The sequence below is a fragment of the Pezoporus wallicus genome, unplaced genomic scaffold (genome assembly GCF_028554395.1).
Source record: "Pezoporus wallicus isolate ANWC-B61680 ecotype Strahan unplaced genomic scaffold, APGP_CSIRO_Pwel_v1 contig_8831, whole genome shotgun sequence".
Taxonomy (NCBI): domain Eukaryota; kingdom Metazoa; phylum Chordata; class Aves; order Psittaciformes; family Psittacidae; genus Pezoporus; species Pezoporus wallicus.
The window spans coordinates 306,603-321,334 of record NW_026638431.1 but is presented as its reverse complement, the minus strand read 5'-3'; the positions used below and the strand labels follow the sequence as shown (position 1 = coordinate 321,334).

Below are 14,732 nucleotides of genomic sequence, written 5' to 3'. Positions count from 1 at the left end.
AAGAAGATTGATGCCTTTCTTGTATGTCACAGTTTTTAATGCAGTTTGTAGCTCACTGTTTTAGGACCATTTGTATCTCTTCAATTTTATGCCCAAAGTGTAGTCAGCAAGCAGATTTGTGCCAAACAGAATATTGCTCCTGCTAACAAACAGTCCCAATATTTGGGCCTTCTTAATGTTTTTATGGAATTGTGTGAATTATTTTGTGGTTTTATACTGGAAGAAATCAAGTGTCTTTTAGATGCTTTTCCTCTGTCTCTCCTTCTTTAAAGATGACTTTTTCTGGAGAGTTTGAGCCAGTAGATGTTCAAGATTGATCTGTACAAGCTTGCCTTTTTAAAGAAGTGTTTATTGAACACTTGAAAGGTAATAAATATTAAATGTTGGAAGTAGGCATTCTGGGAAAGTTATTCAGCTCGTCTTTTTCAGTCTGCAGTTTTTGCAGATTTTATGAAACAATACAAGTTTCAGAGCTGGTCAGTTAAACAACTATTCAGAAGTTTCCCTGTTACCTACCGTTTTCTTGTTAAAGCCATTTTTCTTTGTAATTTTGGAAAACAAACAAGCCAGCTCTACTCCTCCTATACCCCGCCAGCTTGACACAAACAACATACACAGTTCAACTGCCTGTACCAGTGAAGCTCACACAGATGAGTAAGCAAATAGGAAAAAAAACAAATTGCATCCTTTTCTGCAACTGTTTTAGCAAACTATTTTAGTAGTATTAAGTAAATAATTTTAAGTCTGTTCTTTATAGTATGAGGCAGTAGTAATTACCATGTACTCTTCAAATTCATGACTGACACAATCCATGCTACTTACCTTGATACAGGCAGAGGAAATGTTTAGGTTTGGGTTAGTCAAGGTGTATTGAAAATGAGTAACAAAACATTATGATCACAGTAGAAACTGCTTTTATTTTAGGAGTCTCAAGTACTAAAGGGTATCCAGAACGTCTGCTTTCAGTGGGAAATTCTACGGAGCCCATGTTTTTATCACAAATGGTGAGAAATGGTCAATGTTGCTTCTTGCAGGCCTGAACTAAGAGAATGTTTTTCTCAAAAAGTTGCAACTTCTGTAAAAGCATCTCAAATCTTTGGCTTAACTTCTGCACCGGAACTGTGCAGCTGCTTTTTCTTTCAGTTGCTGCTAGTGTGATATTAATGCCGAAGTGTTGAGAAGGGCTTTGTGTATAGCTACCTGTTGCATAATTAATACCAAGGCTTCTTTTAAATTTTAGTGTAATCGATTGCACATGGCACAATATTTGTTAAAAACCTAAAACTGCAGATTTGTTTTCTTCTTCATATCATAGATAATGAAATGGTCATTAGTTTATTGGAACTCTTTAATACTTAAAAAGCTTATTTCCTTTTGATTTGTTTGTTCTTTCTTACATAGAGTGGAAACTTGTCCATAGGGCATCCGTATGTCAATAAGCATACATGAAGATAAAGTTAACCCATGCTGTGAAAGGACTGCAGTAGTGTTTTTGCATGGCTCAAAGTAGAGCTAGTGAGCTGAACAAGTCTCAAAAGTATGGTGGAGTACACCACCAAATAAGTAACAGATTTTTGCCTTCCTAACTTTCCTTTATAGCTGCTTTTGTAGACTTTGATTATCCATGGACTCCACTTCAAGAAAATTCAGCTCCGCCCCTTCAGTTCCACAGCCAGTGTTGGGTGCTTAATTCTTTGTGTATGAGTGTTCCTGAATTGTTTGAGATTAGCAGCTTGTATAAATTTACACATATGTAATTTCACTACTACTTCTTTGGCCATAAATGAGGAGAATGCACTTACTCAGCACTTGGAATATATGCTTTTAATTTTAATTGTGTTTCTAGGGGTTTTGTTCCTAAAATGTAATGTGAATTCTTGACTACAAAATCCAGATTATTCTGTGGTAGAAATCATAACATGTCTTGTTCCAAGATCTTGCTTTAAGAGTATTGCGATGCTTACATTTCTGTAGTCTGCAGTTCCATTCACTTCTAACATTGTGGCCACTGATCCAGAAGCTTTGATATATGCTTTTCTGTTCTTCTTTTTCTGAAGGATTATCCTAGAGATGCTGCAGTACAAGGCGATCCTTCACTGTTACTGGAAGATAGCAGAAGACTGAAAGGTGAGACTTATCAATGTACTGTTATGGCCCTGTTTTTATAATAAAACTGATTAAGATATAATTGAACTTTCATTTTATTTTGGGTATTTTTGTTCAGTATAGAAACTTTTGAGTCAAGATATTCAAGTGTTTCTTTGCAGATTTTACTTCAGTCTTGCTGGCATTACACTAGTTTATGTAGCTCTTTCGATTAACTGAGAGGGACTTCTACCAGTGGACCACAGTGTTGAGATTCCTTTTGATAACTGAAACATTCATGTCTCCGAATAGAGAATTTTGGGGTGTGGAGGGGAAACATCTTGTTTGGATGCTTTTTACTATTGTGATTATCCTACAAATGCAACAGAAAGTATCTTTTTAATCCTTAAGAATCTAAGAAAACACTTTGTCACTGCTTTTTCCTTTAACTTCTGAGTCTGCCAGTCAGTTTCACATGCCAGACACATGCCAGTAAGTTTCAATCAGATTTTGGGAAGTGAAGACCTTTTAAAGAAAATACACTTCTGCAGGTTTCTTTGATATCTGTAACTTTGTAGAGAAAAGAAACACAAATCACTACCTCTGTTTAAGACAAAAAATCAATAGTTTCATCTTTTACTCATACAGAGGCAACAATTAGCTGGCTTGTCAGCATGTGTGTACTATCTGTGTATAATCAGCAGCAGGGGAACACTGAACCTTCCACATCTTGGTTTGTTACCTCTGCTCAGCAAACAGTGGATGAAGGAGAGCCTGCAATCCTTTTAGCATAATTTAAAGGTATTAAGGAAACTTGTAATTTGTGGTGACTGCAAGAGGCTTGTGTCAACAGTTAGAATTTGCAGGGTTTTATTGAATGGGTTGTCTGAACTCCAGTTACCATTTATGTGGCATTTTCCCACAGATGTTACAAAGATACGGTACTGTCCTTTTCACAGCATCAATACGATATAAAATTAGTTAAGCCTGCTTTTACTGTCATCATGATTTAAGTCTGCTACATAGTGAAGGGAAGCAGTTTGTTATTACAGTAAATAATATGCTTTGTGAAGGCAACAGACTGCAGCAAAATTGCGCATGTTGAAATAATGCTTTGTGTCAACCTCTGCAATAGACATTTTGTGTCAGTTAACTTGACAAAATATGTTTTGTGCCTTTCCCTACAGGTGATGTTGTTATTTCTCAATATGCTACTGGCCAGAAAGAGGCTTTGAGAGCAGTTTTAAAGCAAAAGTAAGTATGTTGGTGTTCTTATCATCTCAGCTGTTCTGTTTCTGTAGAGATGTTGTATTTCCTCAGTCTCTGCCAAAATGCATGGCTGGTAAGTAAAAAGCATATTCTTTATGGTTCTCTGTTAGTATTCTTTTTCTGTCTGTGAAGGTGTTTTCAGGTTTTTTTATCATTCAGAGCTTACTGGAGTATATTGGTTATTATGCATATTGTTGGTAATGCCTTTAGACTATTTGAATTAATGATTTCATGATACAAGAGTCAAGCAAGATCAGCTCTGATAGAGAACCCAGTTTGCGTCAAACCCATGTAATATTTTAAAGACAGATAAGGACACATACTGTTTAGCCATAGGCTGGAAATCTTGAAGATCTGAGATCTGGTTGACTTTGCTACTAGTGAGTGCATTGAGCTTTGCCATCCCCATCACAGGGATGTGCCTTTTATATTAAAATCTGTAACATAATCCTGATCAATTCCTTGTGTCATGCTAAAAAATGAGAATAAAATTGTTTCTTAGATGTTGAGAGCATCAAGGAGAAATGCTTATGTAAGTATTGATATTAATGATATATGCGGGAAATCATTTGCTTGGAGAAGATCTGGAGAAAACAATGCTATTTACAGGCACTTGTTTATTTTTATAGAACCAAAAATACTCCTGTGCTTAAGGAGGTGAAGGTACAGCTCTTAGGAAATGCCTCCACAGGAAAAAAGGAAAGTGTTGGTCATGACACCACATCAGCACATAGGGAAGCTGATTCTGCAGCAACCATTGCAGCAGCAACTGCTGCTGCAATTGCTACTACAGCTCCACTTCTTAAAGTAAGTAGCTTGTGGTAATACTAGTTTTTTGTTGGCTTAAAAAAGTAGATGTTCTGAGCCAGGCTGAAATTGTTGGTAGTGGAGCCAGAGGGACTGAATGTGTCTGCTTACTGTTCTCTGTGTTAGTAGTCTCAGGCTTATTGACCAGTATAACTGAGAGAACTGATTTGGATTTGGCTCAGTGGGCAAACGGGCAGAGACCATTTGATTTCTCTTTCAGCAGAATTTTATAGTATTGGTAAACCATCAAACATTAGTGCTAACTAGGATTTTATTTGTATCTTTTGGGAAGCAAATCATTCCATGATGGTGGGGAGGAGGTTTTATTCTCTTCAAGCTTGCATCTCTTTTGCACTAAGGTTTTTCCCCTTTTTTAATTTTTTTTTTTTCCTTCCGTCTTGCAGGTTCAAAATGATTTGGAAGCAAAGGTTAACTCAGTTTCAGCATTAATTCATAAACTACAGGAGGCAGACAGACAACTGCATAGTGTTGCTGAACAACAAACTAATATGAAGACTCTTCATGAGAAGCCCCACTGTCATGATAGAGTCGGTGAGCTTGAAAAACAAATGAATGCTTTCATGATGCAACGGATTCAGCATCTAGAAAAGTTACAGGAGCAACAAATGGATATTCAGGTATCTAAGTAACAGTGCAGAAGCTTTAGTTTAATAATTTCTTCTGTATCCCTGTATTAATATAATAATAATTTGGATCATGTCTTAGTATTAGAGAGAAAGAAAGATCCAGTGGCCAGCACATAAGCTTAGAACTTTTTGGGAAAAGGTTTACTTCTGGTTCTGTTCCAGATATCTGCTCCACTCTCCTCCCTAATTTTTGTGTCTCTGGAAAGTAAAAGCAAAAATTGTGAAATTACTCTCATTCATACCAAGAAATCATTTAGACCTTTAATAACTGAGGAAACTTTAATTCAGTGAGTATCCAGTCAGATTAAAAGTCCAAGAACAATTATAAATTCTTTCTTCAAAGAGTCCTCTGTGTTTTTTGAAAGGCAGGATAATGTCCAAGCATGTCTGCATTCTGAGGTTGTTGTAAATGGCTCTTCTCTGGAATAGCATGTCAAAATCTGTTCAGTATGATTACATGGCAAATATTCATGTTACAAGTTTTACTTGAGAAAAAAAACTAACGCATATATTAGAAATCCTTTCTAATTTTGTCTCTTAGTCTCATCTCATTAGCTCTGCAGTGAACTCAGGTGGCTTACAGCGAATTCATGAGCCTTCCTCCAGCCTCATGACAAAACAATCTGAAAAGTCAGAACAGCGATTGCTCACTAACGAAATACCTTCTTGTCAGAGGGGTTTATTTCCTACCAGTGGTGGTGCACCTGCCCAAGGTGAAGACAAATTCTGAGTATCTTATTTTCAGTATTAGTTTTGCATTAATTTTATTGCCATTAATATTGGATTTTACTTCACATCAGTAATGAATAGTAAACAGTTCTGTCTGTATCATTGGTTATATACTATATTAGGCAATAAAACATCTACCACATATTTTGAAAATGTTCAAGTTTAAAGTAAGAGTTTCATATTTAGTAAGTGCTTAGTCTGCACCAAGAGAGGCCGAGACCTAACCTAATCTCACTGAGAAATGATCTGCGTGGAAGCTTGGAATGAACTAATCCATAGTATGGTTGGCTTTGTTTTTTGTTGTGGGTTTTGGTTTTTTTGGGGGGATTTTTTGTTTGTTTTTTTTTTTTATACCTTTATAATAGCACTTGGAAGTATGACGTTTTCTTCCTATTTGCTTTCTTAACTACTTCTTTAATGTTTTGCATTTTCTTAAAAAATCCATGATGTTGGCTTCTTTTTTTTTTTTTGGTAGATTTCTTTTCCTATGAAACAATTTGTTAACATTTAAATAACTTTTTTTTTTTCCCTGAAGCATATTCAAGCCAATTTCAGAGTTTTGGGATTAATACACAAAAATCTCCTCTAAAGACACCAGTTCCTCGGAGATATGCTCCAGAACCTGTATCAAAAAATGTGAAAATCTCAAAGAAAGAAAACTCTGTAACAGAAAAGGAAAACATTCCAAAATCCACAAGTGCAGGTATTGTAAGACACTCCTGTTCTCTGCTGGCATGAATAGTATGGTGTGGGAATTACTTTGTGTGGTCCTCACCTGTTCTGAGCTGTTGGGTTTCTGGCACTTAAGTACATATATTCAGAATATTGGAAAGTACGTTTGGAAAGGGTTGGTTTTGTGAATAAATCACTATTAACTAACTAAAGACTTCATGACAATACTGATCTAACATGTAGCATCTCAACATGGTTGCTCACTGAAATATTTTCTCAAATAAAAAATTAAATGACCATTCATTGCCAAGTTTAAGAAAGGCTATATAGAATAATGTAACATTTGAGAGCTACTCACTTGCTCATTATCACTGGTTGAATTTATCCCCTCTCCCCGCCCCGCTCCCCTTAACCATGGATCCACAGGGTCTTTGGGATATTGTAATGAAAACAGCACATGTAAAGCAATGGGAAGTAATTTTCTTTTACTGCTTTTGAACAGTTTGGTGGCATAAAACTCAGTTTTGAACATTCCATCAAAAAATAAAGCATCCTTTTTTTGGTTTTGGTTGGTTGTGTTTTAGAATTGTTTGAGGATCTAAAACTGAGGAAAAGCATTTAAAAGAATCAGCCATTGTACTGTTGTCATCAAGGACATCAGATTCTTATCAGATGCTGCTTCTATCTGTCTTTTACAAAGCTGCCACCTATTCTTGTTGTTCCATAGGTGCAGGAATAAATGAAACAAGACAGAGGAAGAACAATAAATCTGTGACAGTATGGACAGAATGTTTCTCTGTGACTCAGTTAATTGCCATCACAGTTTCATTTATGTGTTTTCTGACTTTGCTAATGTAACACAATCACAGTAAGATAGATTAGTGTGAGTGGTTTTATGTGACTTGCCTATCTGAAATAAATCTATATTTCAATCTAAATCTATATAAATCTAAAAAAAATTTTTACTATCTTTAGTGAGCATAGTGGGGAAATATCTGGAAGGGAAAAAAAAGTATTAAATATATTGAACAAAGTTAACCTTCTTTTTTCTGCCCTAGGTGAAGGGAGACTTCTTGAGCACATTCTGAATTCTCAAGAAATGCCACGGGGGCAGATTGAAGATTCCAAGAAGGCAGCATTAAACAGTAATAAAATGAGCTGTCATTCTGAGAGATACAGGTAAATAAACATCACAATCCAAAACTGAAGAGGACTTTTTGTTTGTCTTGATGAAATTGAGAAAGATGTATTGGATATTGATGGTTTAATAGAGTCGGTGGCATGGTCCTTTAGTCTAGCAAAGCTGTGTCTGAAGTGGAAACATGGCCCACTGACATTTCTATGCTACTTTTGCATTTCTGTTGTATAATGGAGGTAGATGAAGGCTTGTTGATAAGGGTCATTTGTAGCACCTTTCTTGAAGGTCATTGGGTGTCACTTTTTTGTCTTGCGAGTACGTGTCTTCCATTGTAGCAGCTTGGAGAGTAGTGTCAGAAGCCAGCTCTACAGACAGTTTGTTAAAGTGGAGCTGCCGTTGTCGGTGAGACTCCAGGCTTATGGGAGCTGTATGAGAACACCTTGTTGGGAAGGCGCAGCATCCGCCTAACAGTTTCTGAGTGTTAAGAGTGTGTGTGGAAATGTTCTGCGTCAAATTACTGAGGCAGTCATTTGATGTCACATTTTCACTAATGTAATGAGAAATGGCTACATATATACGGTCTTATTTTGATAGTATGGACAAAAATGTTAATTGCTTCAACTGGAAATGTATCCAAAGTTTACATGTTGCTCTGTTAGATCTGAATTTTAGATGTAGTTTCACTGTTGAAAATACAGGGATACAGCTCAAGGTGTTAAGTGGTAAACAGAGAAAACCCAATAACCTGTCTGAAACCTAAGGTAAAAAAGCAGATTCCAATTTATATGAAGGTTTGGCATTCTTGCAATTTAAATTAGTGCTTAGTTTCACAGTTGGCTACTTTCTTGGGCCACATGAGGAGCCAGGAGACTTTTAATCAAGAGTGTTTCTCCCATCAGGCATACTGCTCTGCATACAGATTCAGTCCCTGCTTTAGAAAGCTTCCAAAATTGCAGTTCAGTTGAGAAAACGGTGAAAAAAGCAGATGATTTACTTCAAGATCTTGACCAGTTGAGAAGAAAAATGCATGACATGCTAGAGGTAAAGTCTGTGTAATCAGAATGATCAAGAGTTTGAGTAAAGGGGAATAAAAAATGTGGAGAAAAACTTAGAGGTCTGGTATCAGTAAAAGTGTTGCCCTTGCTTCCACCTCTGTAAAAAGACTGACATTTGTTTACAGTTACTTGGAATATTGCTGTTTCTGTATGTGGAAGCCCATTGAGCCTGAGTAATTTCTCAATGAGTATGCAATAGACTAGACTGTAGAGGCTCTTACAGCCATTCTAACAAGCATAAAACAGGATAAAAAAAAAAGTGGTTTATTTCTTTGTTTAATTTAAGGTTGCTATATTCCTGTGATACTAGAGCTGCAGAGCTGATATAACATTCCCATTTGGGGAAGAACAATGTTCTGTTTATTTGCAGTCACCTAAGGATGACTTAAGCTACTTCCTTTTTCATTTTGCCACTTCTTTTTGTAAAGAGTGCTGTTTCCAAATAATTGACTAGCATGCATCCTTGTATTGTTTTTTATGCTAATGATTTTGTACCTTTGGTGCTAGAATGGTTCTGTGCTGGCAACTTGGTGGTGGTTTTTAACAATTGAGACTTTTATCTGTTAACCTGGTTCCACATGGAAGCAAGGTATACCTGATCTGGTGTGGTCCTCTCTGTTCTTGTAAATATTTGTTGTGGGAAAGAAGAAAGACTTGAAAATTCACGTTTTGTGAATTGGCTTGGAATGCAATAGCTATGATTATGTTGGTTCATTTTTGTGTTTGAAGTTTTTAGCTCGCATATTTCCCTAAAAATATTTTGCACGATGTTTCTTACTGTATCTTTAGAATTTAAATGTTCTTACCAGTAAGAGAACACGTACCATGTGCCCCATTTATATTGCAAATATTTGCTTACCACTATTGCTAAAAATTGAGTAGCATACCTCAAGTATAAGTATAAGCAACAGAACAGGAAAAGGTGGGAGAAGAAATGGCAATTGAAAGAGACACAGTTGACATAAATGACTTAAAATCTCTTTCTTACAAAAAAGGTCAATAGGAAGACAGAGATGATGACTTCAGCAAATGCGGAGTTGAGTCAATTAGGTAGTTAGCTATTGACTTCTCATCACTGAGAGATTTGTAGAGTGGCAAAGTAGATACTTAGGATCAATGAGCACTAGCTTTGTCATACAAGGAAGTTAATAGCCTGAATTAACTGAGATAGGTTGTGATGGGACAGAAGGTGGTGCTCTAATCCTAAAGAAGTGTGCAGTAAAATTTAGTAGTTCACAAGGAACTCATTGTGCCCATTTAAATTAATCAGATATCTACCCTGGATTTTACCTTGATGGATCTGCCTTTAGATAAGTTTCAACAGCTCTTCTTCTGTCTTTTTAGGAAGCAAATTCATGGAAATCAGACATAAATGATCTTATTAAGGTATACCTTACATTTTTTTATTTTTTTAAATACTGTAATATTGAAACAATTCTGAACATGCTTGCAATGAGATAACATTAAAGTAACTATTGCATACCTTTTTTTTTTTTTTTTTGAAAAGGTTGATATTATGCACAGATTACATTACTCAAAGTAAGATTTAACTTGTTCTTTGACTTGTTTTAGTCAATCCTGGTGAGCTACCTTGTGGGAATAATAAAAATGTTAGGCAAAAAGCTACTGTCTCAAGTGGACATAGTGTGTACTACTCATATATTTACCATTTCCTGATGTGTGTCTAACCAGCAAGTCTGCATTATTTTATGATTGAACATGAACCTGTATTTCTTACGTTTTCTCACAAATTTCACATCTCTTATTGAGCTAGTATTTGTCCAAAAGTTTAAATTTAAAAATGAAAACTTGTATAAAATCAGTAAATAATTTGGTTTATTGTCCTTTTCTCACCAGGCAAAACCAAGATCATGGGATGTGTGTTGGTTTCTATGTCCATTGTGTTTTGGCAGTACACCTGTTAGAAACTAGACTTTCATGTAATTCTGATTTGGTAACAGGGTAGCTTTGAAGCCCAACCTGATTTGTGATCTGTGAGGTTATTTTATGCTCATTCAGTTAATGCTTTCAGAGTCTACTCAAGTTTGGGTATTTTGTTTTTTTTCTTTGGAGTTTCTTTTTCTTTATGTACATTTATCACTTTTTAAATGCTTTTTGTTTCCTTTCTGGAAGACAAAGCACTCTTCTGGGGGACCTCTGGGTTTCATCAGGAGTGTAAAAGTAAATGTGAGGACTATAGCTGTATGGCTCCTTATTTCCCCTGTACTTGTCTTCCTTTTGTATTTAGCAGCTAATATATGCTTGATTTTTATCTCAGTAAGATGATTCCACAAAGTAAAAGGATAATAGTTGCTTCATTGTTTCTTCTGAAAAGTGAAAATCAGCAAAATGGGGAGAGGATCATGGTGCTGTTGAGGGGTTTATTTTGTTGTTGTTCTTAAAACTTGTGTGTATTTGTTGGTGTTTCTTATGGTAGATTCATACCAATTGAGTGCATATATTTAGAGGACTTTGGGTTTTATTATGCTTTTGATAATAACTAATGTTAATATGTTATTGGATTCTTCATTAGGGACTGTAGTGATAGGACAAGGGATAATGGGTTAAAACTTAAACAGAGGAAGTTTAGACTGGATATAAGGAAGAAGTTCTTTACTCTTAGGATGGTGAGGCACTGTAGTGGCTTGCCCAGGGGAAGTTGTGAATGCTCCATCCCTGGCAGTGTTCAAGGCCAGGTTAGAGCCTTGGGTGACAAGATTTAGTGTGTGATGTCCCTGCCCATGGCAGGGGAGTTGGAATTAGATGATCTTAAGGTCCTTTCCAACCCTAACTATTCTATGATTCTGTGTTACACGGAGAGATCTCCATATGATACTTCACGTATCTACTTTCCATCTTTTCACATGCTTATTGGCTCCATTAACATTGCCTGTGCATTAAATCATTTAGCATTTGAGAGCTTTTGGATGTCTTTCCATTTGCTTGACTTTTAAATGTGTTTGCAACATACTGAATGTTCTTGATCAATTGCAGTTGATTATAGTACATGTGGGTGGTATTTCATACAATGGGCATTGATGTGATAATAGATTAAGGGGAATTCTGATCAGTGTGTAGAAAGTTGGAATTACAGTCTCTTGTTTAAATGCTAGAGGTTCTGTTTCACTTTTAGTCAAAAAAGTCTGCTGTTACATCTGAACTTCCTGAACGTCATCTGCTCAATAAACCGTCAATCCTTCAAAATGTTAAAGTGCCAAAATCTATACTGAGGGATGCTAAAAGGATTTTCAGAGGAGTTCAAAACAATAAAAAAGTTCTTGAAGAAAATTTGGAAGCTGTTATTCACGCAAAAGATGGAGATGCCATGTATACTTTTATTAATGCCTTGACTACAAACAGGTTAGACCCTATAATTCGGTGCTTTGTGTGACTACTCATTGTGTGTACTCACGTTTATCACCTCTTATTTTTTTCTTCTTTAATTCTGTGTGTTGAAGAAGCAGTGCACTTCCCTGCAAAAAGTATTTATTGACTCTTAGCAATCATTAGATGATGCTCTTGAACTTCAAATATTTTTTGACCCTCCTGGTGCGTATTTATTGACAGATATCTGTTAGTTCTTGGTAAATCTGGATTCTGAGACTTACCATCGACAAACTGTCCTGCTGTCATAACAAGGAGGTTATAACTTTTAGCTTTTTGTAGACAAACTTGCATTAACAGGAAAATTAAAGGGTAATTTCATTATTCGGAACAGAAGAGGCTTCATAAGCCTGTAAATGTTACAGAATTAGTCATCCTACAGCAGATCTTTGGCTTTTGAGCTTTTGCTTTGTTAGTTGTGTTTAATACTCCTACTTGAATCATAATGAAAGTTTTCCTATTAGAATACAACTAAATCTTGAGTTTCTGAGGTAGGTAAATATTCTCTTCATGTAAAGATTTATTTTTTTTTCAGACATCTGCTGTCATTATCTTTTAGAGGAAGGAGTAATTTTTTTCATCTGCTTTGTGTCTTTTGTGTTGGAATGTTTTTGTTGCCTTGTTTTTTTCAGTTTTTTGGTCAAAAAGAAGGAACAGACACATGGCTGCCACTTTTTTGTAGATGTTTGTAATAATGTTAGTACATACCAGTGGGGGGTGGGGTTTGCAGGTGGCATTACATGAGAACAGATACAGGTTTGGGAAACTTGGACAGTCTATGTTCAGTGCCCTTTAGAAAGACTGTACTGGTACATAATCTTGCCATCTGTGTTCTGGGTGTCTCTTTTTATAGTGTTTATAGGTCAGTACTTTCCCAGGAACAAATCTGTGCAATTTAAGAAGCACCGACCTTAAAGTTCTTTCTTCTATTTCAGAGATGTATTGGAAGAGATTCGTATCAGAAACACTGTGGATGAGTGGATTAAAGCAATCAGTTTAGAAATCCAGGTATGGCTGGAAAAATGAGTTCAGGTTTTTGCATTATAGTTTTTCACCTTGTATTGTTTTTTCATGTCAATAGTTAAACACTTGCAACTTGAAAACATGAGAAAACTGCTTATTATTACTAGCACATTGTATATTCTATAATAAAATATTTACCTCTCTTTTAAAACTTCAATAGCTTAATGAAAATCACTAGTCACAGTCACATGGCTAACATGAAGAACAGGCCATTTCTCAGAACTTCAAAGTTATCCACAGGCTTCTTCTGATAGCCTTGAAGATAAAAATCTCCTTTTATTGCATTTATGTTTTATTTTTAGGCTGAAATGGCAAGAAATGATTTGGAACAAGTGAAATATGATCAGAAGGTCCCATGGATCAAGAGAGGCCAAAACATTAAGGGTATGAAGACCAATGAAGAAATTAGAGCAAAATCTCAAACACTTCAAGGATGCCCACCAAAGAATCTTTTATCTGCTGCTAAGCCATTACAGAAGCCAGTGGAAGAGAACAGAAGCAAACAAAGGTTTAGAACTCACTTTTCTTCTGAAAATTTGCAGAGGAACAAAAAAAAGGCAGATGTGAGTTCCCAAGTAGTTGGCTGCTTTTTTTTTGTAATGACGGGTTTGCTTTAGCTTGCAGTATTCATGTAAGAAATTGTTTCCATGTGTGACTCTAATAATTTTAAATTATAGCCCTGTCCTGTGGATTTCTGTTGTCAGAATTGTCCTTGTTTTCATGTTCTGTAGGAGCTGAAGCTAAGTGCGTGTAATAATGTAGAATTCATTGTCTTGTTATAAATTTGCCTTACCCAGTACCTACTGTTTTATTCAGCTGTTAGTAAGCTTCCTGTATGTATCATTGCATATATGTTTTCATGTGTGTTTGGTATTTATGCTGCTTGTTGCAGAAAATACTACTTTTTTTCCCTCTAGACTTTTGCAGCACTACTGACATGGTAAAATTTTCATCCATGAAGAGCTGTAAACTTTTTTTTTCGGTGTGTATCAGGGACCTGTGAATAGAAGTCCAGTGGTACAAAATGAAGACTATCTGTGTCAAGTTTATGGGAAACCAATTTACCAGGGCCATCGTAGCACACTTAAGAAAGCACCTTATCTGAGATTCAACTCTCCGTCTCCCAAATCTAAACTTCAAAGGCCCAAGGTGATAGAGTGTGTTAGAGGTAAGTAATTCTTTGATGTGAACAAGATGTTCATTCTCAGTTTTTATATTAGGAATTCCTTGTATAAATGGAACTGTTTAATTGTTCACCTGCTTGTCAGTCTAAAGCTCAAGCAGCTGCAGTATGCTTCCTAGAAAGGTGCCCCATGCATGTCAGTGTTTAAGAGATGTTTGGCAAATGCCCTTAATACCATGCTTTAACTTTTGGTCAGCTCTGAAGTGGTCAAGCAGTTGGACTACATGATTGCTGTAGGTCTCTTCCAACTGAAATAGTATGATTCTGTTCTATGCTGTGCTATTCAAAAAGATGCTCTTTTCAAAACTAAAAAATACGAGTAGGTTTTCAGATTTGCTTAGTGTATCTCACTTTTTTAGACTATCAAATCCATACTTATTTCTACATTTAATAAACATATTAATATATATTTATTGTTGTCCAAGTCTTAAAAAGCTGAATTGCCAGAAGTAAAGACATGAGCATCTGAAAGCTGAGTGTGCTGAAAAACTAACCCAGCTTTTGATAAAGGTTACTGAGAGATGTGTTCTTCATGTTGTCATGTCATTTAAATGATTGGTTCAGTCAGAGTTAAGAAATAAACTGAGATTTGAAAAATCAAGGAAGCCTGTTATTTAATTTTCCACTACTAATACATTAATTGAAATCTGAAAATTTGTATTTGTGGTTGTGAAGATGTCATCTATTAGCTTGAAAATATTGGAAGACATTAATCAGAAGCATTGGTTTAGTTCACTAAA

The 14,732-nt window shown here is 35.8% G+C and overlaps 1 protein-coding gene across 8 annotated transcripts in view; it reads left to right on the top strand.

The window, feature by feature from the left end:
• The window catches only part of KIAA0586 (KIAA0586 ortholog), a 74,472-nt gene that overhangs the window by 1,025 nt on the left and 58,715 nt on the right, over positions 1-14,732 (top strand). For 7 of the 8 annotated variants that reach the window (XM_057410667.1, XM_057410666.1, XM_057410665.1 and 4 more), the window contains exons 2-15: positions 925-1,004; positions 2,058-2,127; positions 3,273-3,339; positions 3,984-4,161; positions 4,566-4,799; positions 5,350-5,521; positions 6,073-6,240; positions 7,268-7,388; positions 8,247-8,388; positions 9,747-9,788; positions 11,536-11,762; positions 12,722-12,794; positions 13,112-13,372; positions 13,803-13,977. In XM_057410667.1, coding sequence (XP_057266650.1) covers positions 925-1,004; positions 2,058-2,127; positions 3,273-3,339; positions 3,984-4,161; positions 4,566-4,799; positions 5,350-5,521; positions 6,073-6,240; positions 7,268-7,388; positions 8,247-8,388; positions 9,747-9,788; positions 11,536-11,762; positions 12,722-12,794; positions 13,112-13,372; positions 13,803-13,977 — 2,010 coding nt within the window. The remainder of the gene's footprint in view (positions 1-924; positions 1,005-2,057; positions 2,128-3,272; positions 3,340-3,983; positions 4,162-4,565; positions 4,800-5,349; positions 5,522-6,072; positions 6,241-7,267; positions 7,389-8,246; positions 8,389-9,746; positions 9,789-11,535; positions 11,763-12,721; positions 12,795-13,111; positions 13,373-13,802; positions 13,978-14,732) is intronic. The other variant, XM_057410664.1, reaches the window with a different exon arrangement.